Source organism: Lepidothrix coronata, unplaced genomic scaffold, assembly GCF_001604755.1.
Source record: "Lepidothrix coronata isolate B3197 unplaced genomic scaffold, Lepidothrix_coronata-1.0 Scaffold19, whole genome shotgun sequence".
Taxonomy (NCBI): domain Eukaryota; kingdom Metazoa; phylum Chordata; class Aves; order Passeriformes; family Pipridae; genus Lepidothrix; species Lepidothrix coronata.
This window is the reverse complement of record NW_016690199.1, coordinates 5,368,488-5,392,541: the sequence shown is the minus strand read 5'-3', so window position 1 is coordinate 5,392,541 and position 24,054 is coordinate 5,368,488. Positions and strand designations below refer to the sequence as shown.

Below are 24,054 nucleotides of genomic sequence, written 5' to 3'. Positions count from 1 at the left end.
CCCATCTGAGGGGAAAATGTAGTGCTTATGAAGCTGTTCATGAAATAGAACAGAAGTTTTAAATTACAGTTAATGGAATTGGACGTTTTATATTTTGTATGACTCAGGAGTTTTATTGTGCTTTATTTAGTTCAAAGCTACACAGAAGACTCTAAAATACAATTCATTTTGTAACTCTCATTCATCTTTATTGTCTCTGAGTTATCAAGCACACTGGATGGAAATACATGGCAGTTGTATAAAACACTTGCTATATGAAATGTATTCCTGACTTTTGTAAGTTCCCAAATAGATTTCCCTTCTCTCTACAGTTCTGCAACATGCACTAGTGAACCAAAGTATGTAGTGTTGGTTCGATGTCTTGATATACTCTTTCTTTGTAGGTTTAAAAGAACTGGAATTGGCTAAAATGTATAAATTCTTTGTTGTCACAGGGAACAAACCAACAAATTAAAGCACATGAAGCCAGCTCAGCAGTGCAGCATGTTAACTTATTGAAAGAGTGGAGCAATGCTCTAGAAAATAAGGTATATCTTCTACTCACTTCTAATTTTCATTGACTTCTTTGAATCATATAAAAGCACTGGAAGAAGGGCTTTTTTTTCTGTTTCGCAGCTGTTCAGCAGTACAGCTAAAGCACTAGTAGGCTCCAAAAGCTATCAAGGCCATTTGGCATCTGGTACCTTTGTTATATAATAAAATGCTGTGAGAAACTTGGCTTCGCAACTCCATGTACAATTTTCCTCATTGGTAACTTAATTAAAACTCTTTCTTCACATTGATAAACAGTCCAGTATTAAATTTCCTCTCTGTGCTGCTTTCTTACAAAATGGAGGGTCCAGAAAGCTATGGCAGCACTATGAGCTGTATTTTTGCTACCTCAGCATCCTTCCAGAAATAACATTATTAGAAGTATGTAATAAACTGGTTATTTCATTTATTTTTGTTCTTGCTCTCCAAACTTAATGACCTGCAAAGGTTAATTAAACATATTGTATCTCATGGGCATGATGATGTCTGCTTTAGTGCTAGACCAGAATGAAGTTCATGTTGCAGTGCTTCCTTGGGACTCCTGGTTTTTAATTGTTTGGGATTTGGGAGATGCTGGGAGTCATGTCAGTCAGTCTCAGCTATGATCTTGTGAATAATTTGGATGACTTAACCACCTGTTCTGCAAATAAAATTCAAGGCTATGACTTAAAAATACAAAACTTCAGAACAGATCAAAGGTTTCTTAAATTTTTTTGAAAAAATTTGACATAGACATTAAAACAATGTTTCTGTATTTTTAGGGGGGAAAAAAGATCCCAGAATTACCAAACCATTTTAGTAATGCAGGCAGAAGAGTCAGGAGCCCCTTCAGACTTTCCTGCAATGAGTTGAATACGTAGCAATTCCAGTGTAAGCTCAGTGGCAGAATATGTGTGGCTTGAGAATTTCTGTCATCTCACAGCAGACCACAAGCTGGAGTTCAGCAAACTCTTGTCTAGAAAGCTTATTGCCTTCTCGGGCTACAGTGATCTCTCTGTGTGGGTCTCCAGCAAGGTCCTGCCACCACGGGAAGTGTAGTTTTAAAGCAGGAGTTAACTAGAACAGCATAATACATTTTTTTGTCCCCAGCATGTTTGTCCCTGAACTGCTTGTTTTTCAACTTGAAGGAACTTGAACTCTTAAGGAAACCACTGAACTGGGAGAGGTCTAATGTAGGGTTTTTTCAGATAGAATTTTCCTATGTGTGTAGGTAGGTCTTAGTTTGACGATCCATAATATTATTTAAGTTCGCTTTTGCATGTGAAACTTTGTTAATGTAGGAACTGTACATTTTTCAGTTTTAACAGATACAGACTCATATCCTTAGTTCGTTTTTCATTAGTCTGATTAAAATTATACAATTTATTTTACATCATAGGAAAAAACCCACGTTCCCTGTGACTTCCAGAATAGATCATGTTCTGTCTTTTGTTAGTGTCCTGAGAGGTGCTTTGTCATTTAAAAAATGCCCGGCAGTTCTATGTTTGTCTCTTACAGAGCAAAGAGAATATATACTTTAATACTCTTTTATGTTTAATTTTTTTCTTTTTTTTAACTTTCATTTAGGACATAACTGCTTATCATTGTATGTCCATTTTTTTTTTCTTCACTTCCTGCTTTGTAGACTTCTTCCTATTCATAATAAAGAGTTGAATCACTGGAAATCCCAAGACAGTGCCAAGTTACCAGAATAGCTAACCACATGTCATATGTCAGTGACTTTATTGTAGGGTAGGGTAACAAAATGATTTGTAACTGCATTACTGTGCTTTTCTTTGAGGAAAAAATTAATCAATGCACTGAAGAACAACAGGGCAAAGTTAACTTAGCTGATGAGTACCTCAGAAATCTTAGCCCTGCTGAAGTCAGTGGAAGTTTTGTTGGGTTCTCTAGGATCAAGATTTCATTTGGGGTATTCTGTGATATGTGTGGAGGGGAAAGGAGAAGTTGCCTTCTCCCAGTCACCATGTTCTTTAACAGTGCATGTGGAGTATGCAAAGTCTTCAGAGCTGCAAAGCTTGCACTAAGTCAGGAGTTTGGTATTGAATGGTGCTGTTGGCAAAGAGTAGTAAGAGAAGGTCAGATGTTAAATCTTGAATCAAAACCTTGTGGGGCAAATTAAAATTTGGTGCTTTGTTCACTCTGTGATGGGGTAGGCTTGCAGACTGAACTCCCACAGTCTTGTGGAAATAATCAGTTGAACGTAATTTTGTGGCTTCAGCACATTCTTAATGAAAACTGGTATAAACTGTTTTTTTTCTTTTTTAATATGAGGCTTAAATATGGGACCTGCTTTAATATAGTTCCTTGTGGCATAAGGTTTCTTCCATTCTTCTTTAGTAAGCAGTGATAAGCAGCAACTTAGTTTGAAAAACGACTGAATAATAGCACTTTATTCTAGGAATATTTCAAATATGACAAGGAAGTAAAGGATGTAGTTTGTAAATAGATGCTGTGTTTCCTTTACCCTTTTTTTTTAACTGAAGTTCCACAGACTTATGCCAAAGTTCTAGTTAGGAAACTATTTAGAGTTAAATATTTTCTTTTATTCACAAATTACCGACAAACTACAATTGCTGACTTAGCAATGACAGTTCTGTATGATTAAGGACTGCAGGACATAATTCTGCTTTTCTGTGTTCTGTAAAACTGTGTGGAAAATCTCAGTACAAGACAGGTCCACATTTTATAACTTGTACAAAAATGGAAATGTAATGCTTAGTGACCCAGAGCGTAACTGCCTTGTGATTGGGAGGCCTGGGGAGGAAAGAGTGAGAAAAGGGGGATGTAAAGATCACAGTTAACTAAAGAACTCTGATTCATTAAGGAAATGGAGGATGCAAAAAAATGAAGTGTTTGCCCAGCAGATCTGAAATACCTGGGAGGCAGAGGTACTAGTTTAAAATTAAACTTGTTCTTGAAAATCTTCTCTAGTACCTAGGCATGCATTCCTTCAGCCTCAGTATTGCTTCTCTTTCTGCATGGCAAAATTAGCCTTGTCTCATTTCTGTTGGGTTTCTTCTGACAGTTTTTCCATATATAAAATGCAGAACCAATGTGTGTATGTGCACACATACCGTACTGTACTGGAAAGTAGATACCCACACATATGTTATGGTATCTCTGTATTTTTGGGCCCCTGTCTGATGAACCTGCTGAATGCCTGTGGACTTTGACAGTCCTTTGTCTAGTTTAGGCTAGTTTAGAGATGGAAATTATTTACCTTTTCTAACAGGTTAGATTCTGCTAGGAATGCAGTGACACATAAGAGATTTGATGGCCATGTCTGATTAGAGGGTAGAGTGATGGAATTCTGCAGTGGCACCCACATCAGAGGTAAAGATGGCTTGACCTCAAACTAGCACCTCTGTCAGGGGCCATGGTGTAGATCTTTTGAGAACATGAAGGTTCCAAGTAATTGGTCTTAATGTGAAACATTGATCGAGAGTTTCCTGGGTCTAAAATGGTGCTGCTTTGTATCCAGATCTGTCTGTGGAACTAGTCAGGGCGTGTCTAAAAGCACCTTTTGCCAAGTGTTTGTTTTCTACGCTTTTGCTGCTGAATAATCTTGCCTGGGGACAAATTAGATTTTTTCAAAAAAGCAACCCACCACCACAAAGCAGCCCCCTTCTCCAAACCACATTAATGAACAAGCACGGAAAATATGTGTGATGGAAAATATTTACTGTATTACTTTCATCCCCAAGGAGATATATTGTATGATATTCCTTTAACAAGGCTCATGTTTTAAAAACAGAATGAGTCACTAATGAATAAATTAATAAAATGTCAATACAGAGAGAGAATATAATTTGCAGCCTGTAGTTCTTTGGTCTTTTCTACTAGTAAGCACCATTGGATTTTCCTTCAAATGCATGGATCCCTTCTGTATTCACTCATTTCAACAGTTTTCATCACCATCACATCTTTTAAACCAAGCCAATCCTCTGCAGATGAGGTTCTTCCTTAAATTCGCTGTAGATCAGGATAGGTGGGAGTAGGTGGGAAGATTAATGTTCCCTCCCCAACTATCTTTTCAGGTGCTCATCGTCTCTCCAGTGTCCCTTCTGTGCAGGCCTCGAGTTCTTAACACTGATCTAGAGCGAATTAGGTTGTTTCTTCCAAACTCCAAGCAACTCCCAAGTCAGTTGGTGGAAACCAGGAAACCAAGCTATTAAATAACATAAAGAAAATTTTACGTTTAGACACAAGTTCTTTTGCTGTTTTTATGTCCTATCTGCACTTTCATAAGCTGAAGTTATACCAGTACCATACTGTGGAAGTGCAAAAATAGCTATCAGAAGGTTGGGTTTTATTTATTTATTTGCAAGATATGGAGAGAGATTTTATTAGGATCTCATCCCTTTCCTGTGTTTAAGATAGTTTTAAACTAATGAAGTTATAGGTATTTTAACAACCTTTGGCAGGAGTAATTCTAGAATTTTTTCCAGGTGGCCTTGCTCCAGAATGAAAGTTTGGAAAAGAACAAGAGTATACAAACTTTACATAATCAGATTTGTAGCTTTGAAATAGAAATTGAAAGACAGAAGGAAATGCTGCGGAATAATGAATCTAAAATACTTCATTTACAGGTAAGAAATTTAGAATCTCCCCATTAAACAGAAATGGTAGTAGCTTCTGTTCTGTGCCTTTACACTTTTGAAGTGAGGTGGTCTAATTAAAAAGGGGGGGAGAGAGTTTACTTCATTACAAAGCCATTCTGATTTTTTTTTTCTTCTGGTTTGTTGTGTTTAATAAAGTAAGATACTTCACTAAAACACTGCAATTACCTAGTCTACGTTAAAACGAAGAACCTTGTTTAAAAAGAGAAAAGACTGAAAACAAAATAGAAATTTTCTCTGAAGAATAACCATAATTATTTTTTTAACTTCTAAAAAAAAGCCTGTTCGAGGAACTACTGTCAAACTGGAGGACCAGATTAGCACCTTAAAACTGTCATGGATAATGTATCTTTCTTTGCTGGTATTTTAAAAAAATATGAATCATGAGTGAGATCAATCTGGTGTGATTTAATTCAAACGTAGCATAATGCATTTGAATACACTTTTTTAAAATCCGTGTTTCTGTTGTCCTTCTGAGGAAAATGTATCTAATTATTCCTTTGCCAGTAGGTCTGAGTTTCTTATTCTGTGATCTGAATGACCTGGCCACAAGCCAGCATCAAACTAGAAATCCTCTGGATGCTCTGGCATTGGTGCTTAGCCCAAGCTGAAATTCTTTGCTTTGTATTCAGAGCTGACTTCGAATGTGGGTGCTGGGAATTTGTGTTAGCTTGCATGATACTAACCACAATTAGGGAAACCTCAGGAGATATTTAGCAAGCAACTGTGGAGGTATCATTTACATGTTACTGTAGTATGTCTGCTGGTAGAAAATATGCCTGAAATTCAAAGGGGTAGCACATTCAGGAGCTCAGAGCCTGGAGACCCTCAACGATGATTTATAAGGAAACTTTCAGTTTTGGCAACTGCAGCATTTCTCCTTATAGCATGTGCTTCTTTCCATGACCTGTGCACGTAGTAACCAATTTATGCTGCCTTAGTCATTGTTACTTATCCATTGATGGGATATGGGTTACAATATTGCATTCTGACACTGGGAAGCCAATCCTTGTATGTACTGATATTGCTGATTGAATCTACCAGGAGGTAAGTTAATTTGTAAGCCTGGAGTTTTTACACATGCTGTCTCAATGGCCAGTGATGAGAGTAGAAATGGAAAAAACATAGAGCAGAGTTTTTCATTATTGTCTGAAATAACAGATTGCAATACCTTTGATTTCCTCGAGCTGTAAGTGTTAGCAAAATCAATTTTCAAATTATTTGTTTACAAAAAAAAACCACTACAAAGCAGCACATTCCAACAGGTGGCTTTTTGGCAGTAATAAATACTGGAGAGGATGTGTTTTGCTCTTTTTTCCTCTTTTTATTTTTTTTTTTTTTCCCCCCTCCTCATCTTTACTTCCTTTTGCCGGCTATTTCAATTCAGTTATTTTAAGCCAAACTGTATTTCAAGGCTCTTTCAACCTGATTCCTTTCACTTAGTGGAATTTCCCAGTTCAGTCAGGTTTTTTAAGGGTATCCTGGAAACACACCCCGATTTTGTTTTTCCCTGTACAACACAATTAGCCTCCTTCCGTTGCCTACCAGGAGTGGAGGGAATTAGTTACCTGTCGTGAGCCATTCTTTTCCTGGGTTGCATTGAGCAGCCATGGTTACACAGGAGCCACAGATACTGAACTAACCAGTTCAGGTCTGGGCAAGGCATATTTGCTTAGTCCCCCAAGACCTATGCATGCTAGGAATTTCTAGTACAGTTTCAGTATTAGGTGTCATGTAGCCTTTTTTAGCTGGGAGCAGCAGTGTCACTGAGCACAGCTGGCACCATCTGCACTGGGAGGCATCTGACAAAACCAGTGTTAATGCATCAAGGGTGTCTGGTCACTGGCAGGAACCTCAGCCTTGATGTTTTGTTTTCAGAATAATTCTCTATATGCTGATCTCTAGGGGAAAGTGTTTTTACCAAGGGTATGTGATACTTTTATGACTTCTGTCATGTGAAAGGGAAATTTCACATGCAATACTGAGTCTTTCTTGTGAGTGTATGGAAGCATATTAGTAAGCCAAGTCTTAAGCTGAGTGTGGACATGAGATACTGAAAGACAACAGAAACAGTGACCTTAAGAACATGAAATGAGTTTATCAGTAATATGTTCCTTCAAAGGAGAAGGACATACGATTTGTTTTCTAAGTCAAGTAGCACCTTTTCTAGTCTGTTTTTTAGCTTTACAGTTTTGCTCTATCAATTGCAATGGAAAGGTCCATTAGAAGGGAGAGAACTGCAAATATAACTCTTTAGTTCCTCATGACATTTTCTAAATTTTTTTAGTAATAATAGTGCTAAAATTCTGGAAGTTGTTAATCAGAAATACCAAACAAAACCTAGATGAAAATCAACATCAAGAGGAGCCCTTGATGGTTTGCCAGGCATATAACTCAGGATTGATGATCTGGAGAGGTCAGTTGCTAGAATAAAAAGTGCATGCAGAAAATTGATATCTACTTGAAAATTTATGAGTACAGTGTGAGACATCTGTGTGCTTTCTAATGGAATAATTAGAGTGAAAATCTCCACTGCTGCATTAAATTCAGATTTAGTACATCAGTATCTCCCAGTATGAGGGAGGTTGACTCCCTGTAGGGTAAAAAGGTAGAGATGCCACTGCTTTTTAAAAATAAAGTAGAAGTCTTATATCTGATTATATTGTATCTCTTGAATTCTCATTCAAGGTACAGGAGATAAAATATAACACCTCTGCCAGAGTGAAGTAGAAGCAGCTAAACCAGAATTGCTTGTGCATGTACAAAGGTAGAATGTTGCACACAGGTGAATGGAGAGAAGTTGGTCTCTAATAGCAACTTTTAGTAAACTTCTCCCAAAAGAAGGATAGCTTACAATTCTTCTGCATGTTTAGCACTTTGCCAGTTCCTGTAAAAGTGTGTTTATTCATTTTGCTTGATGCTGTGGTAGTGCACAGAGGTTCCAGCTGGAAATCAGAACACCACTGTGTGAGGCACTGTACAAACCCACAGCCATGTTATTGTTCTTGCCTTGGGGAGCTCATATTTGGTGTGAGTAAAGGGGAAAGATCAGCCTTGGGCATATTTTGAGTTTACTTTTGAATGATAACTGTGAACTAAGGGCCAAATCTTTTGGCTCTGCTCTTACAACATGCATTCAGGCCATTCTGTGGTGTGTTTCCTTTTATATATATAGCTAACAGCCCTTCCCTGTTTTATTGTCTGATTATCATCAGCCCGAGTGAGAGGGTGTGCCTGTGTTGGTAGGTGGTGATTAGTATGTCCAGGCAAGCTGCTTCATCTGTTTGCTGGGCCCATACCCCTGCATTTATGGTTCAGTACACAGCTTTCCTTCACAAAGTCATAAATCTGTAAGTGAGATATATAACTTGTCTTAAAACACCTACAATAGAAATAAATAGTTAATGTTGAAATTTGCTAGATGACTCAGTAGTTTTGAGACACTACAAAATAAGACTCCTAGAACCTGGTTTTGCTAGCTGCCTCATCAAATTGACAGCCTTCAATTAATCGTTCTGGACTTTCAGTGTAACTGAAACCACATGATTAAAAGCAAATGGCTAAAAGGGGAAATGAAGGTGGCATGAGGCAGAAGGGTTTTCCCCATCAGTGGGGAACATTGAATCCACTTGGCTAACCAGAAGGCAAATGCAAAATAACTTCATTTTCTTGTTTTGTACTCAACGGCCCCTTAATTTTTTTTAAGAAGTGAAAAATCATTTTAACACATAGTGACACTATATGATGAAAAACTATAAAGTTAGATTTGGAATTTAACTGTAGGTGGTAGCAAAAGTAGTTTCTTGTCTCAAATATTTGTCTTATCATTTGAACTTCACAAGTGATTATGAGGTTCTGGCTAAAATTCCTGCTAGTCCAAATTAGGTGTGATAACGTGAAGTGCTATGTATTTCTTGCATCAGATTTGAGGTAGACTGGGAAATATGTTCTTTATATTTGTAACATACTAAGGTGCTTGCAATACCCCTCTTTCAGAGAATACTGGCCTTTCTGTATATTTTTTTCTTGAGTATTATATTTCATGCCTTTCCAAAACCAACTGGTTTTTTTTTCCCTTTGTTTTCTTAAAAATACTCAACCAGCAAGCACCTTCAGGATGCATGGCTTATTCAATTTAGGAAGTAAGGGTGGGAATTTTGAAAGTGCTTTTAGGGGGCAGAAGTGGTATAGTTGTGTTTAAACTCTCGAGGGCTTCTGCTATTGTTATGGGCACATAATAATTTAGGCTTTGATGACTGATTTATGTGAGCTTGGAGCTTGCACATGTATGTACTCATGCTCCATGTGTGCAAGAGTAATGATGCTTTCCTGGAGGGGTAAGTTATTTTGCTCGCTCACAATGATAAATGTGTGCACATGAGCAGCCATTTGATTCACACCAGGGTATGTTGTGCCCATACTTTGTTGCTTAAATACTCTCACATGAAACCCAACAAGTATCAGCCCATAATACCAATACAGAGACATTCAGAATATTGTTCTTACATTGAAAGGTTTAAAAAAACCCAAAAACCCCTACCTTAGACAAGAGCACACTAACCTTTCCCTTTTTTAAAATAAATCTGTTGTTAATTCTAATAGTGCTCTAATATTTATACCTGTGCAGCACTAAGTATTTTTTAAGTGTTTTATAAATACATGGGCTATTCCTTTAAACTTTCAAGGTTTGTGTTACTGAAATATTTCACTTAAGCAAAACTTGCTTATATTTGGATTGAATCTTATTATCAACACATAATCCTTTTTTAATGTGAATAAATGAATGTCTTTGCGTTATTTTAACTCATACACTATTACTTTATAAAGCGAGTGATCGACAGCCAAGCAGAGAAACTCAAAGAACTGGACAAAGAAATCCGTCCCTTCCGACAGAACTGGGAGGAGGCCGACAGCATGAAGAGCAGTGTGGAATCCCTCCAGAACAGAGTGACTGAGCTGGAAAGCGTTGATAAAACTGCAGGGCAAGGAGCTCGGAATACAAGTGAGTGCAAGCACAATGGAGTGAAGTACTCAGCAGTGCTGTTGAGAGAAAAATGGTGTCCTTTGAATGGCACTCCCATTGTGGCTTTTATATGGAAACATCAATAATACTGATTCTTCTGATTTTTTGAGTAGGAGACTGTGTATTTCCTTTGTTGATAGTGTGGCATTGCTTCCATGCTGTTTCTTAGGCTTGATTCTTGTCTTTTATTTTGTTTTATTGACCGTTCTCTTGATTACATTGTTAGTTCATTATAAACAGTTTCTCAATCGATCTTTGACAGCTGATAGCTCTCAGCAGCTTCTTTAAATATAGTCTTGGTATATTGACATCTTTTGCTACTCTTCTCCCCCGTGAATGGATCAACAGTATGGTTATCCATCTGAAACCACCAATCCTAACAGCTGCTACAGAGGGGTATTTGGTCCTAGGAAAACAGTGAGCTCTGCTTAAGAATAAGGTTATTGATGTGCTTGCTGAATAAAGTAAAAACTAGAGTTTGGCAAGATAGTGTAGATCATATGTAAGTATTTAAATGATTGTGACAAAGACCTTAAAATTTAAGTTGATCTACATAAAATAAACTTGACTTACGAATTTATCTGCTTCTCAGTATTGTATGTTGGCCAATTTTGCCAGTGTGCCAAGACAAAGACTAACGTTTTCATGTAGGGGAAAGAGGACACAGAAAACAGCCCTCCCTCCAAACTAAATAAATTGCCATATAATACAGAGCTAAGTTTGAATTTTTTGTTCTTTTATGATGAACTTTAGGCATGGTAACAGCACTGCACTTCTGAGACAAGTAGTGCCTGAAAAGCATGTTTTGAGTGATCAGCAGTGCTTCTGAATTTCAGAGGGATTATGTAGGCTGTGTGACTGCTTTCAGGGTCTTGACTGCTAAATAGCAATATGCAGATAATGCTACCAAGTCTCCTCTCAAAAAATGGAAGCCTCAATAGTTATATTGTTTAGTGACCAGAAAAAATTTAAGTGATTTGAATATTTGACTTCTGCATTATTATTATTATTATTATTATTATTATTATTAACACCCACATTTGTAAAAATCCCAGTTAACCTAGATGCCAGCCAGCAAACTATTGCCTGTGGAGACGGCTTCATCAGTGGCCAAGTGCAGTTTGGTTCTTGAGGAGGAAAGTGTTTTCATATACAATAGCAGCGCTGGCAGTTTGATTTTTACAGTCTTTAGAAAACAGCGGTTTTCTCACCCCCATCCCTTCTGCTTTCTAACAGGCCTGCTAGAGACACAGCTGAGCAGACATGATCAGATGCTGAGCGTTCATGATATCCGGCTGGCTGACATGGACCTCCGATTCCAAGTCCTAGAAACTGCGAGTTACAACGGAGTGCTGATTTGGAAAATCCGAGATTATAAACGTCGGAAGCAAGAGGCAGTCATGGGGAAGACTCTGTCCTTGTACAGCCAACCCTTTTATACTGGATACTTTGGCTACAAGATGTGTGCCAGAGTTTACCTTAACGGAGATGGCATGGGAAAGGGGACGCACTTGTCTCTGTTCTTTGTCATAATGCGTGGTGAATACGATGCTTTGCTTCCTTGGCCGTTCAAACAGAAAGTGACTCTCATGCTAATGGATCAGGGACCGTCTCGGCGCCACTTAGGAGATGCTTTCAAGCCAGATCCAAACAGCAGCAGTTTCAAGAAGCCAACTGGAGAAATGAACATTGCATCTGGCTGCCCAGTCTTTGTGGCTCAAACTGTTCTAGAGAATGGAACGTATATTAAAGATGATACTATTTTTATTAAAGTCATAGTGGATACATCGGATCTACCAGACCCCTGACATACAATGGGGGAGGCAGATTAAACAGAAGGCAACTCCGTTTGGGGGTTTTGTATCAGTTTGTCTTCAATCAGAGGTCCTAAAGCTCACAGAACCACCTTGTGGAACAGACGGAAGAGTTTGAAGGCATAACTGCATAGGGTCCAATTGCGAAAGTAGCAACACATTAAGAAATCATACCATGGTATATTTTTTAATAGAACTAGCAACACTTGAGCTCTGAAGAATCACTTATCCCTCATGAGGATAATGATTATGGTCAGAGAGGATTTTTTTTAACTTATTAATGATCTAGTCAATTGGAGGTGAAAAGACATATACAGTATGTGCTGAATCAGTTACTGACTTTTATTTCTTTTAAGCTAGAATACAAAAAAACCTTCACACGTGGGCTAGCTGGAAATTGTCAGCATGTTAAAAGAAGAAATGATGAAGTAATGTTGCAATTATGATATTCTTTGAAAAACTGAGGTGCAATCTTGTCTGAAATATAGTATATTGTCTTTTTAAGGCCTCATCTGGTCTCTGTTTTAATAATTACTTTGTCAGAAGATCTTGGAAAAGTATCCATGTCTTCTCAAAAGTATCTGAATCAAAATCATATTTTTATTTAAAGTTCTATTGTTACAGAAAACATTTTATTTTAAAACTGTTGATAGACTGATATTTCTTGGAAGAAAAATAGAAGATATCAAACACTGGTTATCACTTGTGATAGGAAAAAAAAACTATTCAATTCTGTTATTTCTCTTTAGAAATGTAAACCTACAATATATGTCGTAGTTAATGACACTATTTCAAAATTAAGGAAAAATCACTCATGGATGCTGTGCATCATTATCAGATTTATAATTGTTTTCACCCTAAAATAGGGCATTTGTTGAACTTTGGAGTTCTAAACGGAATCCTGTACATTTTTTAAAGTTCTGCCCCATGCTTTCCAATCAAGCTATATATGTTGCACATTATGCTGTCAGCAGTATATAGTATTTTCAGTATTGGGGAGGAGGATTAGTGCTGAAAAAAGCCTCTATGTTTGTTCTGTACTAGCAGCCATTGCTTCAAGACAAACCAGCAATGTCTTAATACAGTGATGGTGGCTTGCATGCATACATGTGCCTTAGATGTGCTGTGCTGCTTATAAACCATAGCTTTTTATTCAGATTAATTCTGATATCTGAAATGGTAGTTTAATTGGACTTCAGGCATAATGTTTAGCCTTGTCTTCAGAGCCCTTAGGTACCTTGCAATGTACAGAACAGAAGCCAAAGCCCCTTCCTTTGGCTTCTGGAGCTTCTATGACTTGGCCATGGTGGAATCCATCTTATTCAGGTGCCAAAACGTTATGCTCAGTGCTCCTATGGAGCTTGGACTAGACAGTCTCCATGGCCACTGTGAAGGCAGGCGACATTTTTCCTCTAATGCCTGTGGTTGTAAGGTGGCATCACTTGAAATGAACCCATCTGAGAACTCTGGGGCTGTGAATATTGATGCTTGTGACAGCTTCTCATAGCAGACAAGCATCCTAATGGGGAATGCACGGGCTTCTTTCTTGTAACAGCCTGAACTGTAGTGGAAAGCATTTGCTTGCCCTGAAACATGCTGATTGCAACCTGCTGTGTTCATCTGCTTCTGTTTAATAGCCTGTGACAAGCGAGTCTAGAGACACAGCCTGACCGTGGTGCTCTTTAAAACCCACAAACTGCTTAAGCAGAATGGACTTGCACCACCATGTTTTCAGCCTTCATGGGCTTAGAAGAAAACATTGCATCTCAGCCTCTACTGTCAGGTTGTATCAGTTTTCTGCTTTTTTGAGGCATAGTCACAATTTTTGTCCAAGGTGCAGTTGAATTCATGCCTTTGTATTTCAGCTTGTCTTTGCCGTTGTCTTTTTTGGCTGTGCCTTCACACACAGTGCCTGCAAGAAGTATTTATGGATATACAATGCATGCTAAGTGGTCTTCATGGGTTTTCCAGGCACCTGCTAGAATACTGCCTGCTGCTGACCGTCCAGGCTGTCAGCAGCAACTCGTCTTCCTTTTCTTGCCTTCCATTGTCCGGGTACTGTACTCCCTTTATGGTACGTAGCTGTCAACAGGTGCAAGCTCAAATATGGAGGCACGTGCTGGCATTTAATTCCTAGCACGGAAGGAAGGAGGCTGTTCTGCACAAGAGATAAATATCTATAGATATACCCACACCTATATCTCTAGATATAATTGTATGGCACTTGCAGTTTTATGCAGGCTGCATAAGCAAACCCATCACTTACGCTTTAGGGCGAAGGTTCGCTCAACTTGTGTCATTTTAATAATTGTGAATGTAGGCAGCTGAGCTTTTGTGTTTGTGCATCACAGAATTTTACTGAAAACAGGATTCCCAAGTGGAAATGTCCAAAGGACTCTCCTCCCATTGCTAATGCATGTCTCGTAAACTCAAATGAAACCGTTTGGCCATCTCAAAACAGTTTATATCCTGTTTCGATCTGGGACTTGGAGGAGATTTCTAGTATAAGCAGGGCCCAGAATATTCTGCAGATTTGTGACTACAGTTTCCAACTCCTGTGACAGAATTGCGCTTCTAAATCCAGGCTCTTTAAAAGAGGAGGAAAAAAAGCATTTCCAGCCTTGGTGATTGAAAGAGGACTTTGAAACATGCGAATGTGTAAACCAATAGGGAAGTCTTCCTGAGTCTGCACACAGCCTAAACTAGTAGCTTTAAGAGATCTGAATATCTCGTCTTGGTGGGATATTGACTCAGAAACTTCATAGAGAAGTTTAAATATGAACACTGCTAACTATCTTAATGCCGATCACTGTAGCAGAAACATCAGTCACTGTTGTATTTCACAGATCTCTATGCTGCTTTCCACATCTCCCAAGTGCCAAAAGCACCAGCTGCCAGAATCTTCAGCTTCACTTGGGCAGCTTTTATAATGCAGTAATGTGCTATCAATATAAAAATATTTTTGCATATATGCTTTTTATCACAGTTAATAAAATGGAGGCCTACTGCACTTATTTTTTAAAACTACATGAAGCTGCCAGAGAATTTCCAGTTTGCCAACCCTGCGTACTGTGAAATCCGGGATCTTGCTACACAAATGTAGACACCGCCTGCTGTGGAATACCTGAAGCCTTGACTGTAACACCCCTTTCTCCGCAGAACTCGTGGGCCATCTCTGTAGAGTTCTTACTGTGTACATAGAAATCGGTTTCCTCTGCTTTCCAGCAAGGAGTATGTAGCATTTTGTGAAAACAAGGCCACTGTATATTCTCTAAGTTGAAAGGAAAAGATACCTGGTGCTTTAGTCAACACTTTAAATTATTTAACTGTTTCTCTCATTGCTGAAATGCCCTTTTATCCTTTTTCTCTTTGTTCTTGACTAAGATATCCAAAGTTTTCTAGGGACTGTCTGTTTAAAGTGATTCATGGGGCAACAACCTGCCCTCATGTATGCTCTTGAATCCTGGCTAACTCCTGGAGTGTGCCATTATTGCAAGGAGGTCTCAGAGTATTTGCATTACTTTGAACAGAGTTTCTTCAATGGAACCCTTTTGTCCTCTGCTTAGTAATTCTTAGCAGCACACAACTGAAGTCTCTTGCTGGTATTCTTTCTCCACCATGATGCTCAAAGTTACATTCTCTAGGGAGATTCCAGTGTGTGACAATCTGTTTGTTGCCCTTTTTGTACACTCTCAGCACAGGGTGAGTGCATCTGTTACCTAGAAAGTCTTGAATTCTAAACAGGATGAAACTATTTGGGTGTTTAAAGACCAACCTGTGATTATGATGCAGCACCATGTCTGCATTACTTCTCCGAACTAATTAATTGGGGTCTTGTTTCAGTTACTGTCTACATGGTACACCTTCAACTGCTGACTTACAATATGCAATGTTGATTTCAGCCATGTACTGTAAATGTTGTTCTTCACAAAGAGAATGTGCAATAGGAAAAGGGAATGGTGGGTAGTATAATTTTGATGGAAAAAACATGCTAGCTTTCTTAAAAATACAAAAAAATATGAAATGCAGCTTATTTCCTTTTCCTGTGGTGTTTTCTACTTGGAAAAGGAAAGATGAAGATATGTGCCTGTTTCTGTGCCTGGTGAATTTCTCAAATGCAAAGGTAAAAGAGGTTTGTGTTATCTGGAATTTAAGTGCTGAACCCATCTTAGGTTGTGATTGTATTGCTCCTGTTTCCTCAGCTGGCCACAATTATGGCTTGTCGAGATGGAGTTTAAAAGCTACCACCTATTTGTATCTATGTTCCATCACCTGGGATAGGCATTTCACCAATAGTGCAGGGTTTCTGTTGATATTTTGTTTAGTTTTTAAAACACTGGTGCTGTTTGGTCCAAGACAGAGAAACGTGTAGGGAGTGACAGAAATGTTGCCTGCACTGTAGAAGAGTGAAAAACGTGACTGCAGTATTGATGCCTTGATATGATTTAACTATGCAAATATACAAATAGGTGAAGGGGGGGAAATTCTTGGGTTGCATACGTAATCTCTTAGTTTTTGCTCTGTAAATTACTTGTATGTGTGTAGGTACATCCATATACACATGGACATGCATGCACATGTATATGCAAAGTCTTTTCTTTATGTAGAAGTGATGAAACAAAACCCTTTCCTCCAAGTTTTACTTGATCAATTGGTGCAAATGTAACTTGCTGCTGCTAAGGGAGGATCTTGGCTAAGGGCAAACTTTGGTTTCTTATCTTTCAGGTTTGAAGACCTGTATGTAGCAAAAACTGTTTAGCCTTTCTGAAGACCTTGAAATGTAATTAAGGACGTATGTTCTTCCTCATGCTCCGATAATTTGGAGATTCCTGTATTTTAAACAACCATAGTGATGGGCAACTTTTTAATTGCAAATTTTTTCCTCTAATTTAGAAACAAAAGATGATAAAAAGCAGCTGGACCTCTTCCTGGAATTCCTGTTCTGTTCAGTCAATACCTTTATATTCTGGTTGACCTAGAAGTCATAGCTGCTGCAATAAAAATGATTGGTTTGGCAATTTAATCTGTCTGAGAATAGTTTTTAATACTGTGTACAGTGCATAGCAAGTGCTATTTGTCTTTTCTGGAAAAAAGGAAATCAAGGATGAGATGTGAAGTGACTTGTCCAGAGTCACAAAAGGAATCTCCTGGAGCTGGGACTGAATGAGAGGTTTTCCAGGTCCCTAGTGTTATCTGCAAATCACTAGGGTTTACTTCTTTAATACATTTCTCCCTTAAAGGAATCGAAAAACAAGTTGACATACACTGAAGACCCACATCAGGACAGTAAGGGCTAGAATAAACATACAAGCTGTCATGATTTGGGGTTGTGCATGTGTGGTGGCCCAGACATGGGTTGCTCTTTGGCAGTGCTTTGACAGCCTGCAGAGTGGAAGGCCAGCACAGCATGTCAGTGTGAATAATAGCAGCAAATGTGTGTCCTGCTCTGTTTGTTCAGAATTACCTAACAAAAGAAGTCTCGTTTGATGCTCCTCTTAACTGAGGAGGGAGAATACCATTTTACAGTGAAGTGGGTTCACCTTTGTTCTACCAGTCAGTGTGACTGACCATTTCTTTCTTGTGGGGCTTTCTCCCTTTTTCTGTAAACCAAAATCTAGAGGGCTTAATTGTTCTTTCCTGCCTCTTAATCCAGGCCTTTGCTGAGAAGCACCAGATAGGAAGGTGGTGGAAAACTTGGGACTGTTGATTCAGGGATATCCTCTTAAGATTTAGAAGAGTAGAGATATACAACACATAAGGGATCTGACTATTCCTGTTTCTCTTCTAATTTATGGTCAAGACTGCAGCTTCTGTCTTCCATTTCATGATGTTAGTGTAGATGATGTAGGCTGTGTTTTTTCATTTTTTTCCCCTCCAAGTTAGGATTAGTTCCTTAGGGTTCAAATAAGTTCTAAATTTCACAGAGAAGCACCTGAACCAAAACCTTGGATCCAAACATCCCAGACTTTATGTGGAATTCAAATCTGGATCCCAACTCTGTGGCTTACTAACCTACCCATTTGGGGAAGGGTTTGTTGTCTCTATGTGGTGTTTGTGTTCTTGGTCCTTTGGAACTAAGCTTTTAATTTGGTTGCCAGTTCTGCAAGGACTTTTTAACTTCTTAGGAATGCCGGTGTTCACACGCTCCATTGCTGGCAGTGTGATGCGTAGTGATAAAATTTGACTCTGTCTAAGGGTTACTGAGATAAACCAGCATTATCATTCGTAAAGGTCATTTTCTTGCGTAGTGTTCCGAGCTTTGTATTTGAATATAGCTCGCACCTGAAAGGACACATATTCCAACTATGACCTGCATCACTGGCAGAGAGTTGTGTAATCTGTACTTGTGGAATGGGAAGGTACAAGCTTCCATCGTTGCTGATGCATCGTGTAATCCACCTGTTTTGTTTTTCTTATAGCTGTTGTCTGGTTTATACTTTTTTTTTTTTTCAGTTTTATAGAAACAAATATGGGGACGTTCAGGATTTTTTTCTACAAGGTATAAAACTCCAATGAATTAGTGGTGACTAGAGAGCTGTGAAAAATACCCCATTAGGAGATGATGGGCTAAGTGTAGGTCCATTTCTCTTAGACAAGTAGGATAACCTTTAAGATGCATGGAACAACATAATAATCAGGAAAACTAAAGCTGAAATTTGTTTCCAAGAAATTCTGTAAGAACTATCTATGGAAAAGACATCAATGATTGAGAATAATGTACAAATTAATGTGTTTGAAACTTGTGTATCCATTTCTTTAATCTCATACTCTTCAGTGAACGGTACACTTGTGTTCAGTTTTATGATCAAAAACAAAGACCAAAGAAGGCCAGCCTCATTTGATTGTGTATATTCTGCCTGTCTTAATTATCAGTAGCTGTAAGGATACAGTGCAAGTGATCTGGTAACCAGTGGTTCTCGTCCTTTTCTTTTAGGGGGAAAAACAACTTTAAAATGTATAATTTATTGCTCAGCAATAACCATGTTGTTAAAATAATAATAAAAAAAGGAATTAGCAACATGTCTTAATTTCCCAATAGCATTATTATATGTTGTATTTCAGTTTACTGTATATTGTGTTTTTGTATTTATTTGTGTTTGGAGGTCTTGCTATGTCTTTTTGTGTTTAAATGCTAATAAACAAGGACAGTGTGTAAGAGTGTAGAATGCCGAACTCTGAAATGCTAAACTGTGTTATTAAAGGAAAAATAAATAAGTAGGAAATCATATTTTTTAAAAAAAACTGGTGTGTTGAATTTGAATGACTGCTGTTGACTTGCAGGTGGCCCAGGCTCATCCTTTCTCCTCTGTGAACCCACTGTGCATTGGCTGTTCAGTGCTTTGTGCTTACACACCCAGTAGACCTTTTCTATGGCATTTCCTGTCCTCTGCACAGGTAACTTCCCATAACTTCTATCAGAGTCCTATTTTCCAGGTGCTATCTGTGCCTGAATAAACTAGGTGATGGTGTTCATCCTAACATCAGTGTCGAGTGCAAATAGAGTAGAAATAATTGAAATGGCTTTTCACGCATTTGTGGTACATCAGTTTCCCAAAGAGGCGTGGGAGAGTCGAAGCGTGGCTTGAATGTCTGAAGATATAGATTTATTAGTTTTTCTTCTCCAGTGTCATTAGTGACTCTTCTCAACTCAGAAATGCATTTCAGGTGTGTGTTTGAAATCACAGAACATGATACAGTCTGTAAAAACAACACACTGTTCTGAAATGAGTGGAGCAACAATATTTCCATCATGTTTCAGATTCAGCCTAGTGATGAAAAAACTCTGATCCCCAGGGGTGGTGTATGAAGCATGTCTCTCCTACTAAGCACCACACTGTCCTTCTGTTTCTTCTTCCCTACGGTCCCTCCTACCCCTTTCTTACTGAAATTTCAATTTCCCTTCTTTTACGTCACTGCAGGGGTAATACTGGGTTTAGCAATGCCGGAATATCCTGTCTGTGCTCAGAGACAAGACTGCACTGTCTTGGCAAAAGCTGCTGCTGTGCTGCAGGCACCTGAATGTGAGTATGACCTGGCCAGCCCATACTGGTGTTTGCAGCAGGTAGTTTGAAGTGCTGGCCAAGTGCCCTTCCTTGATAAAATGGGGATGCCAGAGAAAAGACAAATGCAGGAAGGTGTGCATGGTGAGAGGAGAAGGTGGCACACCATCCTCATTGCGTGCAGGATGTGCTGAGGTGGATGTTCCTTTCTGCTACTAAGAGCAGTCACTACATGACTCTCAGGATACTCTGGCATCCGCTGCCCTGCTCATCATACTTTCCACTTGTACTCCCACGGTTGGCACTCCAGGCTGCACCACTTGAAGCTCTTCACATCTTGCTGTGGAGCGTGAAAGGGCCGTGAACTTCCTTGTCGTCTTAATAAAGCAGGTTACTCTTTGGGGAAGAGACTGTGCTCTTTGGGGAAGAGTAACTTTGGGGAAGAGACTGTGCTATCCCCAGGGCTTCTCCTCTTCCCAAACTGGGAAGTGTGATGCTGCTCAGACGTGATGTTTTTGTCATTACATCATTGCAGCAGAATAGGCAGGGAGGAAACAAATTGCTTTAAACATGAAGGCAAACACCAATTGTCTCCTCACCTCCCTGCTCCTCCTCCCCCAGCAAAGAATTATAATTGAAATGACACGATGCCCTTCCTGGTCTCATCAAGTCCTTATGAAAGGTTTATTTTTCTCGACAGGTCACAGTAGGTGACTGTCAGCTTTGTGGTGTGCTTTCCCCTGGTGGGCAGCACGGTACTTACAGTGACAGGAGCAGAGCACCAGCTCTGGGAGTGCCAGTGCGAGCAGCCAGGACAGTGGGGTGAGCAGCACTCCTGGGATACAGAGGGTGCTGGCAGAAACAAACAGTGCCCAAGCATGGACCTGCTGCTGGGGCCATCTTCTGCAAGAACTGCAGGAGGGGGTTAAAAATTTTTGGAGAACTTTTCCAGAGCTTCAAGCCTTTGGTTTGCTTGCTGTCCAGTAAGAAGAAGTCAGAGGTTGTCAAAATGCTCAGTCCTGCGTATGGACCTATATCCTGCTCTCTGCCTGCTTCAATGCGACCAAGTCCTGGATCCAGTGATCAAAATGAGTGGTGAAAGAGATGATTTCCCCCATCCTTCCCCAAAGCCAGTTTTCCATAAGTCAGTTGTGAGGTTCCTTCCTGCGTGCCTGGATTAAGCCCTGGAGGCTGTCACTGTCTAGTAATGCATCTGGCTTGCCCTTGTTTGGCCCAAAGAGGTGATAACCTGAGTGTCTTCCTTTGACCCCCTTGGAAAATGTGGCACCTGGGGAGGCTGAGCCCACTCAGATCTCTGCTCCTTCAGGTTGGGTTGCAAACACTGGATCTCAGTGCATGCTCTTGTGTGTCTTGTAGGCTCCCAAGAATGGGGAATGGCCCAAGCTGGGAGCTGAATTCCCACTATCAGGGCTGGTAAATACAGAAGAGACCTCATGAACTGACTTCCACCACAGGCTGCACCTTGGGTTAAGTGATGTTTGAGCACAGCTGGCGGTGCCAGTTGTTTTGGCAGCGTGGCTGTGCAAGTGGAGGCAGGAGCTCTTTGCAAACATATTTGGATTCTACCAGATATTTCTACCTGGTTGGTGGAAATGGCCTTAGCATGCCCTTTGCCATCAGCCTGCAGGAAATGGGTGAGGCACGAGCCTGTCCCCAGTCACGACCCTTTTAGCAGATGTCCCTGGGGTAGATAGTGATGGCTGATAAGTGGATAAAAAGAAATCTCTGCAAGCACACGGTTGGATGGAATGGGCTGGTTCCAGTGTGCAGTGTGGTGTGGGCTCAGGACTGAGAAGCAAACCGGGTTGCTCACATCCCTCAATCCACACAGATCTCCCTCCATAGCTGCTCCTTGAGGCCACTCCTAGCAGAAAGCTCCTTTCCCTGCTTCATGCTACAAGATAAGAAGTGAGTCAGAGTGATAGCTCTGAGATCAAATGTGATCCCCCTCCAGTGACTTCTGCCTTACTGCCCCAAGGGGAAGGTGACTCTGTGGCTGCTGGAGGCCTGTAAGCATTGGCATGGGGCTCCAAAGAGAGTTTAACTCCACAGATTGACTTGTTATTCACCTTTAGCTCCTGACCAGCCCTGAAACGGGGCCGTGCCTCTCCTGGCAGCACACACAGCTCCTCTGGCACCAGGAATTTGTTCTGGCAGTATAGATTGTGCTGTTGCACAGAAGACATTATAATTTTTTTTTTTTAAATTAAAGGAAATCCCCCAGGGGGATCTTCTCTGATTGCTGCTAGGGTCTGCCTGCTTTGAGGGTAGCCATGAGATGTAACAGCTAGAGGGGCTGTCACCTGCCAGGGCACTTCTACCCTTTTATTTAGGATTAGCTTCATGTTCAAACCTTAAGCATTGTTGCACTGTGCCAAGGAAACTGGCAAACACTGTGTTCCTGGGTACAGCCTGGCCCCTGCAGGGGAGGTACCTTTGGCACTGGGGGTTTGGAGCCAGCTTTTGGCACGCCTGTCCTCTCCCCTCTGAGGCTACAGCATGTAATATGGTTATTTACCACAAAATAATTTTCCCATGCACTTAATGACATTCTGGGGATGGTGCCACTGCTGCTTGGCTGTTTGGAGGGCTGCAGGGAGTGCGTGTGTGTGTGGGGGGGGTTATCACCCACCTTGGGGACTGGCGCTCACAATCATCACTGCTTAATGCTCAGCTCTGGGCTCCCTTTCCAGGTGCAAAGTGCCTGGGCTGAGGGCTCATACCTTGTGTTGCAGGCTACAACTGTTTTAAGTGGTAAGAAGAGATGCAGCTGTACAACAGGGAAGTTCCAAGAGGTGTTGGATATCCCTGATGGGCTTTAGGAGGTGGCTTTGCAGTCTGGCTAAGGGGAACAGTGTTTCTGGCTTCGATACTCAGTGCTAGGAAGGTCAATATCCACTGTGTGCTGTTTCCCCTCTGTGGTGGTGATGTGCTTGCCCCAGGGGTATTGCAGGCAGCCAGCACTGGGGAGCAGAAGGACCGGTGGGCAGCAAGGAGTAAGTAAAATGTGCTATTTTTGCATTAGGGCAGCTGCTTTAATCTCTGGGGACTGCTTTCTCCTTTTCTTTCATCTTTGTTTCACTCTCCCTGTAACCGCCTGATGCAAACCTCGCTCCTGTGCAGCCTTCTGTTGTGCCTGCCTGGTCCTGAGGCATAGTAGCAGCATCTTGGGATGGCAGCAGTGACAAAAGCTGGGATGAAGAGGAGCATGCTCTGACCTTGGGGAGAGACCTGCAGCAAGGGCTGGGTTATTCTGTCCCCTTGCTCAGTAATGCTGCAGTGAGCAGCTGGCCCCTGTAACACAAGTTTTGCCGAAATTTCTGTCATTGCCCTGCCTTGTCCTATCCTAATGATGGAGCAGGGGGAGCAGGGACTGTCCATCCTCGAGCAGGATTTCACAAGCCTTTGGATGAATTCAGGGCAAATTGGGGATTTTAGACCTCTGCCTGCTTACCAGATGAATCCTGGCTCACTGAAAATCAAGTATCAGCTTTGTTGGGACCTGAGCTGCTGAACAAGCAGCGTGGAGAAGCAGCAGCTGCAGGGTTCAAAAAGTAAAACTAAGGGTGTGAAGCACCTCTCAAAACACTGGTTTTCAGGGGCTATGGTATTGCTCTCTGCACAGGGTCCCATGAGAGATTTCTCCCCTCCTGCCCAACCTGGCCATGCTGAAGGATGCTGAGGCCACAGACAAGCGTGCACCTGCCCTCTGCACACTCCAGTCCTATCTTCAAGCTGTTGCTGCTGAGTAGCCATGATTTATATTTTTTCCCTTCCCTATTAAAATACAGGGCATCTCACTGCAGCCAGCATTCACCCCGAGAGTCCTCTGGGAGAGATTTGTGAGTGGTAATTAGAGTGCAGGAGCCTTTCACCTCGAGGATATCTCTCAGTATTGAGCTCCCTGAACAGAAAGTGCTGACTGTGTTTTGGCTGATGCCCAGGCTTAGAGCTGCTGCTCAGGAACTTTTTCTCCTGGCAGTTCGTGGTCCACACTTGTGACTCTGGTGGGGACAGAGCTCCGGACAGGGGCACCTCCATGT

At 40.6% G+C, this 24,054-nt stretch overlaps 1 protein-coding gene across 7 annotated transcripts in view; it reads left to right on the top strand.

Moving 5' to 3' along the window:
• TRAF3 (TNF receptor associated factor 3) overlaps nucleotides 1-19,232 on the top strand; it is a 70,100-nt gene extending 50,868 nt beyond the window's left edge. For 5 of the 7 annotated variants that reach the window (XM_017807604.1, XM_017807598.1, XM_017807599.1 and 2 more), the window contains 4 exons: nucleotides 435-527; nucleotides 4,983-5,123; nucleotides 9,981-10,155; nucleotides 11,413-19,232. In XM_017807604.1, the coding sequence (XP_017663093.1) occupies nucleotides 435-527; nucleotides 4,983-5,123; nucleotides 9,981-10,155; nucleotides 11,413-11,984 (981 nt within the window). In that variant the 3' untranslated portion in view covers nucleotides 11,985-19,232. The remainder of the gene's footprint in view (nucleotides 1-434; nucleotides 528-4,982; nucleotides 5,124-9,980; nucleotides 10,156-11,412) is intronic. The other 2 variants (XM_017807605.1, XM_017807606.1) reach the window with 2 other exon arrangements.
• The last annotated feature ends 4,822 nt before the right edge of the window (nucleotides 19,233-24,054 follow it).